Below are 19,608 nucleotides of genomic sequence, written 5' to 3'. Positions count from 1 at the left end.
TGTACTCATATAACGAGTGTTTATACTAAAAGTTGAATCGTGATCTACTTTTTATTACTATTAAGCGTGTATAGTGTGGTCAGTGACTATCAGAATATACAAACAACTTCTACGATGGGGTCTTGTTCCAAGTGTGCAAACAAAATCAAACATCAAAAAGATAGGCTTACGTGCTCAACCTGTAAATCAACTTTCCATATAAAATGTGTTAAAGTTGACTTCACGAAACTCGATAAGGATACGTGGAAATGCAACTCTTGTTTGGGTGAAGACTCGTCTGATTCCAGCCACAGTGATTCGCCGTTATCACAATCTAAAGACGCAATCCTTGCGTCCATAGCCAGTATGCGGACAAACATGGAAAAGCAGATAGGTGGAGTGGCCACTAATGTAACTGACATTAAGAATGAACTAGTAGGTGTCAATAGCGCTATCAACAAAATGCAGGACACTCTCGCACTGCTTGCATCTGATAATGAATCACATAAGTCGGAGTTTTTGAAAATTAGGGAAGAAAATGACAAGCTGAAAAAGACTGTTCATCTTCTTGATGACAAAATCAAAGATATGGAACAGTTTAGCAGAAAAGACAACATAGAAATTACAGGTGTTCCGTACAACCGAGGTGAAGATTTATATGGTTTGTTGGACAGAATCGCTGCCGTTATTGATGTCAACTACAACATAAACTTTATTTCAACCGTGCACCGCTTAGGCGTGACTAACGAACGTCCCAATCCACCTATAATTGTCAAGTTCATATCTAGAGACTACAAGTCTTCGTGGATAGGAGCTGCACGGGCCAATCGCAAGAAACTGACAGCTGCTTCGCTATCCATCAACTGGCCCCCAACCTCTGTGTACGTCAACGAGCATCTTTCCCCAACCAACAAATTCATCCTGGGAAACGCGAAACGTCTCGTCCGCGAGAAAAAACTTGCAGCTGCATGGACAAGGGATTGCAGAATATACGTCAAGAAGTCTGCAGAGTCCGGAGCACCAATCACGCTGATCAAAACTATTCAGCAGATGGAGAACTTCACGACAGATGCGTCGGTCAACGTCAGCGTCGACGCCTCGGGCTGAGGATGAGTACAACAATTATAATTTCTATACAATTAAACTGTGACTGGACTTTGGATTATGTTAAACTCTCACCTAGGATAAGAACTCTATTTGTTTTTTTTTCATCCTTCAAGTTATGAACTCAAATATCTAGGTTTTATTCTGATAGTCTAATTATTATATATATGTATGTGTATGTATGTATGTATGTATGTATGTATGTATGTATGTATGTATGTATATATATATATATATATATATATATATATATATTATATATATATATATATATATTCTAATATCTATAATCATCTTAATATCTTCAACTCTATGACATTTTTTATAACAAAATAGAAGTGAATCACCCAGTTATTAGGCTACACTATAAGTACATTAATATAGAAAAGCTACTTTTGAATGAAGAGAGTTGTTTCTACTTAGTTGTTGCGACTACTAAATAGCGGCAATCTGAGAATCGTAGATTGGAGAAGATACGGAACCAGACGTGGTTTGTTTTTCCGAACTTGAATTTACTAAAATATACGATATTATGATCTTATAAGGGACCTTCAATTTTCCAATGTTCGCAATATTCACACAATTCTAGGTCATAGTAATTGCATTATTGTCGATATTCCTCTTTATACTATCATCAAGAAGTGTAGCGCCAACTATCTATGGCAGACAGATACAATATTTATATCAATCTCTCATGAATAGTTTCCCACGTTCCTACAGTAGAATTACTCAAAGTAATTCTGAGCCCAGTAGGCAATTTAGCTTCAATAATACAAATACAGCATATGCAGCTTATGCAGGTATATATGTGTATGTGTATGTGTATGTGTATGTGTATGTGTATATGTATGTATATATATATATATATATATATATATATATATATTATATATATATATATATATATTCTAATATCTATAATCATCTTAATATCTTCAACTCTATGACATTTTTTATAACAAAATAGAAGTGAATCACCCAGTTATTAGGCTACACTATAAGTACATTAATATAGAAAAGCTACTTTTGAATGAAGAGAGTTGTTTCTACTTAGTTGTTGCGACTACTAAATAGCGGCAATCTGAGAATCGTAGATTGGAGAAGATACGGAACCAGACGTGGTTTGTTTTTCCGAACTTGAATTTACTAAAATATACGATATTATGATCTTATAAGGGACCTTCAATTTTCCAATGTTCGCAATATTCACACAATTCTAGGTCATAGTAATTGCATTATTGTCGATATTCCTCTTTATACTATCATCAAGAAGTGTAGCGCCAACTATCTATGGCAGACAGATACAATATTTATATCAATCTCTCATGAATAGTTTCCCACGTTCCTACAGTAGAATTACTCAAAGTAATTCTGAGCCCAGTAGGCAATTTAGCTTCAATAATACAAATACAGCATATGCAGCTTATGCAGGTATATATGTGTATGTGTATATGTATGTATATATATATATATATATATATATATATATATATATTCATATGTGGCCTGCAGTTGAACGCTCTCACACTGCTGTTATATAGTTGGTGACTTGATTATAAAACGCTTAGTTAGGATGTAAATATCATATCATTGTGTGAATGAATGAATAGCAATGTAAGCACTTACTGGTGCTACCCAGAGAGTAGCTCTCTCTTTCTATCCTCACTGGTGCTACCACAGCTCAATTAAGATTACTAAGCTTACTGTGTTTCACCAATATTGTAGGTTCAAATTCCACAAATGGATGAATTAATAACCATGAATAATATCGTAATGCCATTAGTTTCTGATAGGCTATACATATTTTTTTTTCTATGCCACACATATATAATACCAAACTTGTCTTAAACTTATGCATCGTAAATTTGTTTATCTTAACATAGGTCATAGCTGAAATTATGATTGTTTACGTTGTTATGAATAGGTAAACATTTTATTTTAATTATTTTATTCACAATCACAATCATAATTAAAATATGATTGGGAAAAGACAACAGGCATAGCCCAAAACTGTCTTCTCCCAAATTTTTTACAAATAAAAGTCTCCAAAAAGGAGGTTAGATTCCACTTTTCACTTCAAAAAGTCCAATTTACACTTCAAAACTAATGCCTAAACTAAAAATTTTAAATTTTGATATTTTAAAACTAATTAACATAGTCGAACTTAGTCTCTGTTGTGCAATGCATCTTGCATTGCACCTTGAAATTGCTTCAGAGTCAAGTTTGCAATCTGTGCTTGGGCTTTATTTTATCAGACCGCTGACCTATTCAAGCCTTCACTCTATTTTGTTCAACATAATTTTCTTTTCATCTATGGGTTATTGTCATCTAAAAGAAAAACATAAAAATAGTAGTAACGCTTTTCTTCCTCTCCTGCTTTAACATGTTAAATTAGTGAAACGAAATAGTTACATTTCTACTATAATAATTACTATAAATAACGGCTGTCACGTTGGGATGCCGATCATAAGGCACTAGAAGGTGGATGATAAGAGAATCGTTTGATGAACTTGATGTATCTCTAATAAGATGCACAGAGTGTGCTGATATATTTGACTTTCATGGTAAATTTAGTAATAGAGATTCTATGGGAAACGGCAGTGGCATGGGCTTCTCGGTCATTCATCAGAACATACGTAGTTATAGACGTAACTTTGACGAATTTTCAACAGTATTACAGGGATTAGGGCATAAGTTTAACTGCATAATATTAACTGAGGCATGGCTTAACGACGACAGCCATCCAATTAACATTTCAGGTTACCATTCTTTTAGATCATTCAATAATCTGAACCAGAGCGATGGGTTGGTGGTCTACATCGATGAAGGACTTCCAGTCACTTGCAATGAACTGGTACTGGGCGGTCTGGCCACCTGTCTCTCTCTCACCTTTACCTGGGCGGGGGCGGCATGCGAAATTCTAGCTGTCTACCGCAGCCCCAGCACTAATCTAACTACATTCATAAACGCGTTAAACGTATATTGCAATGAACAATCGCCAGGTGTCGTCCGAATTCTGGCAGGTGATTTCAATTGCGATACGTTGAATGTTGCCCCTGGCTCTGTTGAGGAGCATTATATCGATATTTTGAGTGACGCAGGATTTGTGCCCTGTATTGACAAGGTTACACGGCCGGCCAGCGGAACCTGTATTGACCACTTTTTTGTCAAGCTTCCGCGTTTCTTCAATGCATCTTCTGTTATTCTGCAGTCCTCGGTTACCGATCACTATGCTATTTGCTTGAATATATTATCGACAAAAACTCATAAGCCGCCTAATACAGATAGAGTCATTATTAAAACAGACTGGAAAAAGGTGAGGAACACACTTTCTAGTCACAATTGGAATAGAGTCATTGAACAAAACAACGTTGACAATGCAACAGATATTTTCATTGAATCGGTACAAAACATAATTGCCGAAAAATCACATGAAGTAAAAGTTTCATCTAGAAATACTCAACTCAAACCATGGATAACTGCTGGACTAGTAAATTCTATTCGACATCGTGATAAACTCAGAAAAAAACTCAATAGACAACCATTTAACTATCTCCTTAGAAATGAGTTTACTCAATATAGAAATATGCTACATTCAGCAATCAAGCGAGCCAAGTATAACTATTACAAAAACAAAGTTGAAGAAGCGACTGGTAACCCTAGAAAATTTTGGTCGGTTATAAACGAAATCTCAGGTCGTATAGATAATAGTAAATCATTCCCCGTTAGTGCATTCTCCCGCCCTGGTGAAGTCATCGACTCTCAAAAAACTAAAGAAATTGCCAACCAATTTAATCAATATTTTGCCAAAGTTGGGACAAACCTAGCAAATTCTATAATAACCCAGGATGCACCAGTAGTGAGAGATGATGAACATGCTGCGGACTCTGAATTTCAACTGCAACCGGTCTCAAGGCAGGAATTGGAGGAGGTAGTGAAGAGTTTGAAAGGGCGATCAGCTCCAGGTTGTGATGGAATCCCTACTAGAGTGATTAAAAACAATATTGACATATTAATACATCCTATCCTACATATAGTCAATTTAAGCATTCTGGTTGGACACTTTCCTTGCGCTCTCAAAACAGCCAGAGTAATACCTATTTATAAATCAGGCCCCAAAGGCATATTCTCCAATTACAGACCTATTTCTTTGTTGGCAACATTATCTAAAATAATCGAAAAGTGTATAAAAATACAACTGACTAAGTATTTAAACGAGTACAATCTCATCTCCAACTCACAGTATGGTTTTCAAAAGTCCAAAAATACATCTGATACTCTTTTCAATATGTCTAGGGCTATCTCAAGTAGTATTAAATCAAGAAGAAAAGTACTGATAACCTTTTTGGACTTGGCAAAAGCCTTTGATACAGTTGACAGGAGAATTTTAATAAAAAAACTTGAATCATTGGGGATAAAAAATATCTCTCTCCGATGGTTTAAGAGTTACTTTCACAATCGACAGCAATCAGTTTGCATAAATGGTGAAAATAGTGATAAAGAGAATGTTGAGTATGGGGTAGTCCAGGGAAGCACCCTTGGGCCACTGCTATTCTAATCTATATCAACAATCTGTCAAAATTAGTAGTTGAAGGTGAGTTGTATCTGTTTGCTGATGACACAGCACTAGTGTCTACTGGGAGCACTTGGGAGGAGGCCTACATGAGTGCTTCAATTGATTTGTCAAAAATAAAGAACTGGTTTGATCACAATAGCCTTACAGTAAATGTGGAAAAAACGAAGTTTATGCCAATAGTTACAAGAAATCAAGCTGATCCAGGCTCTCTAATACTAACGATGCATTCTTGTAATAATCCCAGGTCTGCTGGATGTAATTGTAGTATGATTGAGCGCGTTGATCATTACAAATACCTGGGCGTTGTCTTGGATTCCAAGATGAGTTGGGTACAACATGTCCAGTGTGCTAAGAATAGGCTCAGAAAGCTGCTTCACGCATTTTCAGAGCTTAGTAATGTTCTGAGTGTGGATCAGTGCAAAGTAGTTTACTTTGCCTATGTCCAATCTATAATACTATATGGAATTCTAGCTTGGGGAGGGGCTTCCTCCTCAGTCATTGAGCCTCTCGCAGTCACCCAAAGATCAATTATAAAAACAATTTTAAAGAGAGACTTTAGATACCCAACAAGACAATTGTTTATCGAATTTCCCGTACTGAATGTTAGACAACTTTTTATTAAATCCTTGTTGATCCACATAAAAAAATACAAAACTGAACTTCTGGGAGAAACAGTTAACCATAGCTACTCAACTCGCCACAGATCCAATTACAGCTTTGAGATACCTCAGCTGACTCACGGCTCTGAATTGACAAATCCTTCATACCTGGCCCATGTCTTGTACAGAAATGTGCCAGGGGTGATTAGGGAAGCAGAGGCATTTAGTTTGGTAGTGTTTAGGAAGAGGGTGGACAGGTGGCTGTACCAGATTGGTTGGGAAGCTTCAGAAGAACTACTCCAATCTCGTTATGCTTGGTGACCAACACGACTTCAAGGTTTCCAGACAATTGATTGGTATTTATTTTATCATTGATATAACCGATTTGACTGTTTTGCCTTTCTGGTTTATGCTTTTTTTTCATTCTCTCTTCTGAGAATTTCTGGAATCCCTGCCACTGCGGTCTTCAAAAAAATATTGTTATTTCTTCTTTATTTATTCTTTTATCAATCAAGGTATTAAGTATACTTATTCCTACATACATATTCCTACATACTCATTCTTAAATATACATCAGCACATATATTATCTATTCTATAATCAGAATATTAATAATACATCCATAATATAAGTGTATTCTCTATTATTTACTTCTATGAGCAGATTAAGCTTATTATGTATAAAGTGGAACTCCCCCCTACACACAGATGGATAGTCTAGTAGGGGGATTCCAAAATATGTTGTATATTGTATTTCTTATTCGTGTATTATGTTTTTGGAAATAAACTGAATTGAATTGAATTGAATTACTTGTGTTCTTTTCTTCATAAGAAATCATATACAGAACCTACTCCTAAGCGATCTTTAATTTATTAGCTTCAACAACATATATAGGATAAAGGATAAATAATTTGGAAAATGATTAATGATAGTCTTCCAAAAATCTTTATCTGTCCATCCAAGAAAGTTGGTTAAATAATATTGACTATATTTTTGAATTGGGCATTTTTGATAATTAGTAAATAAAAAATAATATATAGGTGGGTACTATCATCCTTGAAGTTTGTTGAGTTAACAGAGAGTATTATTGAACTATCCATGAATTAATAAGAGGCTTTTCAATTGACAACCTGATTATAATTTTTGTTATTTTTAGGAGGATTGTTCCTTTTTTAAATTGTTTATAATTTTTAAGGGTTTTGACCTGTTTTTACAAATTCAGAGTAGTCAATAGACAACTGGTGAAAATATGGTAATAATTAGCAATGCCCCTAAGCTACAATGACAGCTACTATTTGACCCTAAAGTAAGCCTATTATAGTGAGGTTTACGTTGATGGCAGTAGAGAAAGATAGAAGAACAGCTTTGCCGATTCTCTGCCTTGTCATTGCCTTCTATAGAGGATAGCTGCTACCAGTATATTTGATTTAATATTATCTGTTCATTCTTTTTTAAAATAATCATTATATTTTATTCGTCAAGAAAATATATTTTTCAAATTATTCGATACTTCTTCATAATTAAGATAAAATAATATATTTCTAGAAAATAATTACTAATTACATATCTATATTGTTAAAACACGATCTGGAAACGTTGCAGACCTGGAAAATATGATAGGGCTATAACGTGAGCTGGAAAAATACTGCCACTTTCATAACGTGAACTTCACTAAATCATTACATTCCTTATTTAAATCAGCTGTATGATTAAGAACATTATGAACAAATGGAATATTAAAAACATGACAGGAATAAAATTAATAAAAACTGTATAATGGAGTAATTATACCTGAGCAGTTACAATAGTCTTCAAATATTTGAGTTGCATGAGTACCGTAATCCAAATCTCAAGTTTAAGCACGATTAAAAGTACGGTACCTATACGACAAAGTACATATTGATAAAATATCTATGAAAAGTTAATAAACATTCTTGAGTCAGTTATGATGAAGTTTTGATACGGTAAAGTGTCCAGTAAACGCTACTGAAACTCAAGCACTCGGCAAAAAGAGAGTCAGCTGGTCATGGTAGTGTCACAGTATACATACAGTACGGAAACTTGGCGCCAAAATCCTGACGCCAAAATCCGCCATCTTGTTAGGAAGCGTCGCATTGTAATAGTATTGATGGTAGGTTCGGATCACTTCAATGATCCGGATCAATTGATCTCGTTCACTGCCACGAGCCAATCAGAAGACCAGGATTGGAACTTCCCAAGGTCACGTGACGTGTTTAGTATTGGGGTCATGTAAAAAGCATTGGTTAGATGGGCGATTGATTACAAGTTTCCATTCTGTATATTCTGTGGTAGTGTAGTGACACAGTTGTCATGGCAACCAGAGCCCCAAACAAACAACAGTTTAGCAAGGCCATCGATTAGAGATTTTTGTATTATTATATCTAAATTTGTAATTATTTCTTCGAAATTTGAAAATATCGACTTTTTTTAAGAAAACCCCAAACGGCACAGTTGATTATTTTATTTTCACCAGTTTTAAGGGCCTGGTCACAAAGAGATCAATATCGATTCTAGAATTCCATGGATTGCATAATCTAAAACATAATAATATACAGAGACCTATTAATAGGATTAGGATTGAAGATGGCTCTCTGTGTGGTCGGGTTCTGAACTATGGGAATCATATTATTAGAGCCTGTTCACATGACAGCGATTTACGTTCGGTTGTCGCGCGGTTGACAAACCGAGTGATTGCCAGGTATAGGGAAACACATGGTGCCGTACACATGCATCGCTCGGTTTTAGTGTAGTCGCCGGCGAATCGCGGCGGTTGTAGTCTCAGACTACAACCGCTCGGTTGCCGGGCGGCTCGATATACTAGAGCAGGCATGAGAGCGTACACAAGTCTTCCATCAACCGAGCGGTTTCGATCAGAGCAGTAATATATGTTTAAGAGTAATATAGTGATTAAGTACATAGATTAAGATATTAAGATTGAGTACATAGATGTTGTACTTAGTAATTATTTTTCATAACCGAGCGCAAACCGCTCATGAACCGCTGTCATGTGTACGAGGCTGGCAAACCGAGCGATTTGCCAATCGAGCGACAACCGGGCGTAAATCGCTGTCATGTGAACAAGCTCTTAATGTTCAAATCTTCGATGTAGTCCAGGCAATGAATGCTCATAAAAGGGTGTAGAGGGAAATGTTTGGAAGACAATTTTTGACCCAGCAGTTCTGTTCAGGGAAGTAAGGAGTTAAACATATCAAAAGTCCCCACCCCTACCCTTTGTGGGGGTGGGGGTGGTTTGAAGGTACCATTTTTTGGTTTTTCGCATAAAACTCAAAAACTATGTATCTAAACTATGAATGAAAATTTCACCCCTATATTGAAGCTACTATAACAATGAAAGAGAAACTTGGAATAGTGAAATAATACATCATTTCAAAGAATCAAGAATCAAGAATTTTACTGGCCATAAATCAACATTACAAAAATGTAAGCAATATGCTTCGTCAATAATAAGTAAAATATCACAAGTTGGACTATAAAACGAACAAATTTACAAATACACATTGAAATATTGTAGTAAAATATCACGAGTTGGACTATAGAAACAAACAAAATTACACATATACATTAAAATATTCCAGGTACATATTAACAGAATAGAAAGCTTCAGACTTGAGCCATTTATCAACAGAAATACAAAACGTTTTAAATGGTACCTAACTGCTTAACATTATCTGGTAGTAAATTAAACATGCGAATTTCGATCTCAAAATTCTATATTTTTTCCAAAGTTTGGAATTTTCTAATTAATTGTGATTGATTCAATTCAATTTAGAAGTATTTTTTTTTTTAATTTAAGAATGATTTTTGTGTGTTCTGAATTTTAAATTGAGTGTGTAATTGAAGAATGTTGAGTGACACATAACCTAGCTACATTTGGACTGTTGTATAAATTAGAATTGGAACCGTTTTGGGCGTATAAGCCTGTGGTACTTTTCTGTAAGTTGAGTAATTCTCATTGATTGAATAAATAAATAAATAAATTTTGTAGGTACTTATGACTTTTTAGAGTTTTTGTCAGTCTAACTGTAGGTCTAGTTATATCATACCTATGTCTAGTATAGTGTGAATGTATAGAAATATTTTTATCAAAATTAGACAGATTTTTCTTTACTGAGATTATAATATATATATATATATATATTATATATATATATATATATATATATATATATTATATATATATATATACAGACAAGGCAAGGTCATAATTTTGCTTTCTACAAAAATTCCCCTACAAGATTCATTGTATTTCATACCAAATATAACTCTAAGTGCTTTCTTTTGCCATATAAATGCTTTTTTTGAAGAAGATGAGTTGCCCCACAGTTTTACTCCATAAATCAAGTGTGAATGGAAGAGACCAAAGGAAATCATTTTAATTACATCAAGGTTTACACAATATTTCAGTCTTTGTAAGAGAAATGTTACTCTGGAAAGCTTTTTACATAAATTCACTAGGTGATACTCCCAGCTGAGTTTACTATCTAAGTACATTCCTAGTAACTTTACAGGCTTGAAAACATCATCATTCAGATTCAGGTTACCAGTACTTAGCCTACATTGTTGAGAGAAAATATTATTTGTTTTGTTTGTTCTCAAAGAGAATCCAATGCTCTACAAACCTACAATGAGTAATCATTTCTAGGATGCATTGTTGGAGAGCTATAAGCCCTGAAAGAGCAAAAATTGGATAAAAACATCCTTAAGATACATAGTTTTTGAGTTTTATGCAAAAAAAACAAAAAATGGTACCTTCAAACTACCCCCATCCCCTCAGCACAATCGGTAGGGGTGAGGTCTTTTGATATGTTTAACTCCTTACTACCCCAAAAAGAACTGCTGGGTCAAAAATTGTCTTCTCAACTTCCCCTCTATAACCTTTCCTTGACTGGACTAATGGTGATAGTTCTTATCAAATATTTGTTAGTCTAACAAGGGTCCAATAGAGAAAGTGTTCGATAAAAGTTGGTCCTCAAATATTTTACTATGACTTTTTCTTAGCTATTCCTATTTCATTAAATACGACCTAATAAAATGTTTGTTTATATAATGGGGACCTTTATAAACCCTTTAAGTAGTGCCGGGATTTGGAGTTTGACATTGGGCCTGTTCTGTTTACATGGAATGTGGTAAATTGTCTGATTCACAATTTACCAATTTTTATTATTTATTATTTTACAAAGGCGACTTTCTAGAAGTATTTTAAGCCTAGGTGATGATGATGATGAGATGAATGATAATACAATGAAGGTAGAGTTATGAATGAATGAAAATAAAAGTCCCACATTCCATGGGAGGAATTTTGACAGATTCTGTTCCAGAATCCTATTCCAGCTCCAACTTTCTGCCCCACAGTTGAAGTGTGGTAAATTGTCCAACCTGATACAGTTCCAACAGGTTCCAACTGATTGAGCTCTCATTGGTCGATCATTGTAGTCTGCTTGCTTCTCTGCACATGCGCTGATAGTTTGTTTACCATAGCATAGAATACATAACCAACAATATGATGTTTGATAGCCATTCATTAAATGAATTTTTCTCAATAGAAAATTTGAGAGTAATGGAATAAAAGAAATTTACACTTTTCTAGACAGTAGGTTTGTAAAACACCTAAATGAAGCCTTTCTCCATTCACATAGCTAAAGTGAGAGATAAATTACTTTTAATTACTTTTTGGCTCTTTCTTGAAGATGGAGAGGTCCGATGCTCTATCCTCCACTAATCACTCCCACTACCTAGCAGCATTTTCCTTCTTTTGTGTCTGAGTGAGAGCTTTGTAATGCGACACGGCAGCACTCCCCTCCATCTATTGCTGGCAATGTTCCACATAGTGAACTGGTCAGCAGGTATATTGGTTTGTGTATGTTATGGAGATGTGTTCATCACAAGAACATGAAGCAAAATCACATGGCGCATCCAATTGTGCGCAGAATGTCTGTCTGTGTCTACACTACAAACTGTGGAGGGAGAAATGGGTTTCTCCTCTTCATGTTAAAAGTCATTTATCTCGCACTTTAGTAAATGACACATTTTAGTGTAAATCAAGATCAACTTTATATGTGTGCGCCAAAAGCTTGAACCAACAATTTTGAAATGGCATTCCATGGGAAAATTTTGCACTAGTCATGTGATGGAACAATTTATGATTGGAACTGGAACAATTTACTGTACACAGAACGTACACACTCACTCTACCTGCCACCATGAATAATTATTCCGTTTGTGCAGTCTGTTTGGAGAAACAGGCAAAGGGTCACATGCCAATTTGAAGATATTGTCAATAGTAAAGCTGCGTTTACACCGAAGTTAATAACTTAATCCTTAATATCGGGGGACCAAGCTTTGCTCTGGAGTGTGAAAGCATAGAAATGTGTAACAAAAGATTGTATTTATAGTTTATATTTAGGCTATTTATTCATTTTCTCAGTTGTATAATTATTTTTACAGTTATATGAGGAGGCTGACACCCAAAGGCTTACACAACAGGCTTACACCCAAAACTGTCCCTTTTCAAATTTATACAACAGTCCAGGTCAAAATCTAGGTTAAGCTACTATCACTCATCAAAATAAGAATTTATTCACACTTCCAAAAAAATCTGGTGTGGCGCACTCACACAACTTTCCTTGCCTTTCCTTGATCACCTGACGCAAGTGTTTACGCGCATCTCAAATCTACTTATAAACAAAGATCTGAGCCAGCTGGTGACAGGACAATAACGCTGGAGACACACGAGATCTGCTATCTCTTCATAGTGTGTTAAATCTCACAGTCTGGTTTGAAATCTCATCCCTGCTGATTTTTGAATCTCTGTATTTTCGTGCTATTTTTTGTTTACACCAATCCCAGCATTGCTGTTGTCAGCTGTGTGCTTTTAGCGCTCTCTACTTCCATCATATGGCGCTCTCATCTTCATTTGCGTTCTTGTTGTGTAACTACGATTCTAATGGCATCAAGCACCTTTTCCAGCATCTTCGGCATGACATTCCTGGTCTTCGATGATAAAATGATGCGAGCGTCTTTGTTCATCTATTTGATTCCCACATGTAATCAAATTTCATCAATCAGTTTTAGCGCTAGTCATGTAACTTATTAGCATGTTTCGCGTAACAGTGTTTTATTTCAACTACAAAACTTGTGTTCTTGATTTGCTTTGTTTGATGCGAGCATCCTATCAATTTCTTTAATCAAATCTTCAAGATCAACTGTAATGCTGTGTTATTTTCCATCAAACTACACAATTCATATTACATCATATGTGCTTCATTACAAACACTATTGTAATCTCCAGTTCCTGTTATTGTGATGTATTTTCAACTACCATACCCGGCCTATTCAATGTTTCAAGTGGTGAACTATTTCAGATTCTTTCAAATTTGTAAATCCATTTCTACATTTTGAATTATTTGAAATGTTACCAGTTTTTTGACCTTGTTCTTGAACATATTTCAACTTGTGTTCATACACATAAACTTTATCTACAAGTTTCTACAACATTCCAGTGATTTGACTTGCAGTATTTTGTCTGAACTTGATATTCGTTATACAGAGTATGCCTTGCTAGACATTCACCTATCACATTTCATAGTTTAACAAGGGTCCAATAGAGAAAGTGTTCGATTAAAGTTGGTCCACAAATATTTTACTATGGCTATCTCATAGCTATTTCATTATATTCAACCTAATAAAATGTTTGTTTATAATTATAATGGGGACCTTTATGAACCCTTTAAGTAGTGCCAGGATGTGGAGTTTGACATTGGGCCCGTTCTGTGTACATGGAATGTGGTAAATTGTCCGATTCACAATTTACCAAGTAAAAAGTTCCACTTTCCATGGGAGGAATTTTGACAGATTCTGTTCCCGAATCCTATTCCAGCTCCAACTTTCTGCCCCACAGTTGAAGTGTGGTAAATTGTCCAACCTGGTACAGTTCCAACAGGTTCCAACTATCTGAGCTCTCATTGGTCAATCATTGTAAGTAGTATGTTATTGCAGATTCAATGCTCCAATCACAGAGCAGTATTTAAGTTAGGGGGCGGAGCCTAAGCCCCAAAGGGGGCTCCAAACCCCGCCCAAATCCTCCTTAGCTTTGTGCGGGAAAACTCCATTTCATAACCCCTCGCCTGGACCAGTTCTCCCACCGATATGAAAACCACCATTTTAGTTCAAGTATTTATTTGAAAAAAAAACAAATTTATGGGCGTACCAATTGTGGAATCCCCCTCCAATCAATCCCCCACGCTTCGCGAGAGAAGACTTATAGCCCCCTCACCTAAACCTCCCACTAGAATGAAGACCTCCATTTTTGTTCATGTACTTAAGTAGTAGGTTATTGCAGATACTGTTCTCCAATCACAGAGCAGTATTTTAATTGGGGGGCGGAGCCTAAGCCCCCAAGGGGGCTCCAAACCCCACCCAAATCCCCCCGCTCTCCGCGCGGGAAAACTCCATTTTATAACCCCTTTCCTGGACCAGTTCTCCCACTGATATGAAAACCGCCATTTTAGTTCAAGTATTTATTTGAAAAAAACAAATTCATAGGTGTACCAATTGTAAAATCCCTCTCCAATCAATCCCCCATGCTTTGTGCGAGAAGCCTAAACCTCCCACTAGAAGACCTCCATTTTTGTTCAAGTACTTATTTTAAAAAATATGTAGACATATCACTTGCAAGATCCTCCTTCCAAACAAGCCCCCCTACCACCCCCTGTGCCGCCACCCCCCACCGCCATGCTACTTTTAGCAAGCAGAATATCTTATAGCTTTGAAGCTTGATGTTTATTACTTTTTCATACACTTACGCTCGGCTAGATCAAATAATGCTTCCCAGAGCTCATTAACAGCAGCTATCGTCATAACTGAAGATTCACAGCTACAACCATAATGGAAATGACCATAACCATCAATCACAATATCTAGTAAATCATATATTTCAGATAATATAGAGAATCTTGAATTGTTTGTATTTACATTGTTTGAATTTTGATTGATATGCTTAACCTCATTACTGTCAGTGTCATTATCTAAACAGTATTTTGAATATCTTACACTATTTACCAGTTCATTAAATTCATCAAATGTTATACCTATTAGAAGCCTTGATAGCTTTTTGAACTTTGAATAACTAAAGCATTGACTCATAATTTATAGGTTATGTATGTACTAACACCTTTTGTAGTTAACTCTGGCTGAACTCAGCAAAGACTGAGTAAAATACAGCTTACTTTCTTTTATATATGCTTTTCTTTCCACCTGACTGTAGGATGAATATGAATATAATTTGATAGTATATAATTAATTCGAATATTCACTTTATCCATGCAGTAAAAAGCGCAGGCGTTGAAGTTTTAAAGTGCTTCATCTCCATCTCTAGCTAAATATTGATAGATTATCTATAGTAGACTAAATATTTACTAAATATCTAGACTAATATAGAAATATCAATTGTTAACATTTAACTATGAGACAGACCTATATCACTGAGTTTCATTAATTCCAAGTAAATTAAAACAATCCAGTTCAAGTTAGTTTTGAGTTCTTACTATTGCATTTCCAAGTGAATTAAAGATGGTTTATCCTCTCTATGTTGACATCTCATTACATACTTTCTACTGTTAAAATCATCCAAAGTTGCTGCATTCAATGTTGATAAATACTTCTCAGGTAGATAAACATCATAAAATGAATATGCACCGCTCTTCTTATTAATTTCATATAGTATCATTACAATCCTAACTCCACACTTTGTTCGAGCTAATCTTGCTTTTTGTATAGGATATTTTAAATCAGGTTTCAAATCATATATTTGAACAATTGGAATATCTTCGTATGATGTTTGGTTGAACTTTGCCAAATCAAAAGATAGAGTGTCTTGCATGATTGAAAACACATTCACACACGCACCATGTTGAATGTAGAATGAATATCAATTTCAAGTTACTGACTTCATTCCCACAATACTCTTCCCCACTACTTCCACTACAAATACCTGCACAAACATGTTCGCGAACAGTCAATGAACTTTATCATTGTTTATAGATGATGTAATATTATTCAATACAGCATTTTCTAATTTAAATGGTTTATTCACATTAGTAGATATAAAAGGCCGGTCCTGGGCCCTCCGAGGATGAGCAGGCATGTTCAGACATGTCTGGCCACCCCTTATCTAACCTAACCTATATAAATTTTTAATTTTCGATCCTTATCATGTCATGACACGTCTTATCTAATCTCTATGATAAGATAATAATATTTTTGAAAATAATTTTCCCTTTTATCAATTTTGCATGTCAATAGAAGTTTAAGGCGGTAAATTCAAATATGAATTGTTCCATGGCTGATAAGCTATAAAGTTAAGCTCCATGGGCCTGGTACTCCCTCTGTAAGGGTGACCAAAGATCTTTGATTATAATTTTTGAGTTGGAAATTATTTTACAACCCACCTAAAGGTCCACTCACCTGATACCATCATTACCTGTGCACAAGCCTAGAGCTCATGTGGGCATCATCTTCAGCCAGTGTTGATAAATAAGTGGGTGAGACTGTGGTAACCATGGTAACCATTTCAAATAAATTAAAAATAATGATTAAACAATGTCTATTTTTAATAATGTGATGGAAAAATTATCTCACCTCTCCACTTTATTGGTACCTACTATACCAAATAGAATAGAGTATTTTGTTCAATACCACCTTTTTATGATAGTGTCACAATATGTATGAATTAATCTAATATATTATGTTCTATTTTGAATGTTCACTATGTGTGTATAAGGTAAGTAAGGTGAAATAATCAACACATTCACTTACTATAGTATATGCTTTATTAACACATATATATCTCAAATTACAAAACTATATCTATTGCTTCCTAATTGAATTAATTACAATATGTTTCCCTCTTGGTCACCATTGTAAAAATGGTTCAAGCCCCTTTACTTCGTCAAAGTGGGGAAACATCAAAGGGGTATAAAAAGAGATATCCTTAATGAGAATGAGATGAATGAAAAAAAATACAACTCTTCAAGACAAAATAAATCAGCATAATAACTGAGTATTCAAATAATAATATTTACAATAAACAAGGAAATTCATAAATATCTAGCAATCCTGCTAGGATAATTTTCAAAATATGACTTACTGTAACATTTTCTCATTAAGAATATCCCTTTTTTTACAAAAATAAAAATTTACTCTGCTTTTAAAACAAAACAATACTTCTAAATAACACATTTTTTCAATTTCCTCAATTGAGACAAGAATAAAGACCAACAATATAAAAAAATATTTTTTAAAACTTAAATAACTTCTATAATAAATGTTTCAAATTTGAATTATGGATAAAATAATAGTAATTCAGAATGGAATCCATAGAAATGAAAATAAAACTTGGAAATTAAAATAAACTTTGTTTTGTGAGAAACATAAATTAACACTCAAATAGTTTTAAAACGTTTAGGAGTAGGTGAGGATGTCTGATTAATTTGTTCAGCATAAAAATCATTCATTGCTGACAAATAAACAATCTCCCCTTCCACCCATGTCCAATAGTTTTCCTCAATTTCATTATATACATGTGCTCTATGTTGTTGTATATTATACATTTCCCAATGATGATCAGTGAAAGGCTGACTATTCCAACAATCCATAAATTTAGTAAAACTGGTTACAATTTTATTCTCAACCTCATATTTACATCTGGGAATCTCTTGTACAAAATCTGTTGAGAACTTGTAGTTTTCAAAATCATCATTCAAACGAAGAGTTATGAGTTCACATGAAGTGCACTGTTGGCATCCTGACATTTGCTGATGACAAAGTACATCATATACTGATGAGTAGTTATACCTGTATGAATCAATATCATGCCACATATTAATGTATGGGCAATCTGTTGAGGTATCACTTATATATCCTTCCCCCTCTGATAATTGCTCATCAAAGTTGATTCCTTCCACAAGATCTTGTATATCCTGTGATGAAAGGTAGAGTTTGAAAGAAGACATCAGGTTTGTATGAAGAGTACAAGAGAGACAAGAGCAAACAACGCTACTGTACACTTCAAAGAGTAGACTGCAAGTGAGCTGGAAACAAGGTGGGCTTAGATTTTTCAATTAGTTGTGATAAGATAAGATAACACCAACTTACTCAAGTTTCTTACTCTTACCAGTTCCTTGACTCCCTTATCTGTGTTAATTAACATGTTTGACTTTGCCAAAACTAGATCAGTTGTTTAGTCTATTATGAATCTCATGTATAGAAATCTCAAAGGAGTATGAAATGAGATATTTCTCTTAGAAAATGAATAAAATAGCTTAGATAAATCGAATGTCATGCTTTCTTCCTTGTAGTAGTCCCAGATAGACCAATGATACTTCATTTTCATCACTACTATTGTAATTGTCAATGAATGTACTGGATAAATTGAATCTTGATGGTAGATAAATCATTATCTCTTCTTCCATGTGTCGTTTCAAAAGTGCTACAGTCCTATCTCCATGAATGGTAGAAACCTTTTTAAACGATATCACCCTGTATGCTTCGCCAAGGACGAGCTCTGAGAGCTTATAATACTCTCTCTTTTCATTGTAATCATTAAGCATTCTCTTGAAATCCATAATGACAACTAGAACCTGTTATATATGAGCTACTCCTTTTATAGGGACAACCCCCTCCCTCCTCACCATCACATTGTACCACCAATTTTCAACTCAATTGAAAAATAATCCATCTTTCATTTTTTATACATGCTGTTCCATGTTCATTTCAATGAATTAGTATAGTACAGGGAGAGAAAATGAATACATTTCCAATGAATGATGTGATAATAATCTTCATTAAACTCAAGAATAACAGTAGTGGTGTTTTGAGAGAGCTGCCTATCCAATAGAAATCGAGGGGTGTGGCCTCCCCCTCCACCCCCCCTGCCCTAGTCCGCCATTTTGGCCACGCCCCCAGCCAATAGGAAGCGAGGGGCATGGCCACGCCCCCCCCCTGGCCGCCATTTTGGCCACGCCCCCAGCCAATAGGGAGCGAGGGGGCGTGGTCAAAATGGCGGCCCCTCCACCCCCCTTCCCTAGTGTCGGCCATTTTGTCCCCCACCAAAGTCCCCGCCCCAACCAATAGGAAGAGGTTCCCCTACCCAGGAAGTGCCCCCGACGGCCATCTTTGTTGTAGCAGGTGTTCTGTCATCTGCCCCAGTCATCCCCCACCAAAGTCCCAACCAATAGGAAGAGGTTCCCCAGCCCCCGACGGCCATCTTTGTTGTAGCAGGTGTTTGCAACTGACATCTGCCCCAGTTAACAC

The 19,608-nt window shown here is 35.4% G+C and overlaps 1 protein-coding gene across 1 annotated transcript in view; it reads right to left on the bottom strand.

Annotated features, from left to right (window-relative positions):
- LOC111052367 (intraflagellar transport protein 172 homolog) overlaps nt 1–8,271 on the bottom strand; it is an 89,065-nt gene extending 80,794 nt beyond the window's left edge. The window contains exon 1 of the mRNA XM_039429455.1: nt 8,050–8,271. Within this exon, the coding sequence (XP_039285389.1) occupies nt 8,050–8,088 (39 nt within the window). The 5' untranslated portion in view covers nt 8,089–8,271. The remainder of the gene's footprint in view (nt 1–8,049) is intronic.
- Between the last annotated feature and the right edge of the window lie 11,337 nt (nt 8,272–19,608).

The sequence above is a fragment of the Nilaparvata lugens genome, chromosome 5 (genome assembly GCF_014356525.2).
Source record: "Nilaparvata lugens isolate BPH chromosome 5, ASM1435652v1, whole genome shotgun sequence".
Taxonomy (NCBI): Eukaryota; Metazoa; Arthropoda; class Insecta; order Hemiptera; family Delphacidae; genus Nilaparvata; species Nilaparvata lugens.
This window is presented reverse-complemented; position numbering and strand designations above follow the sequence as displayed.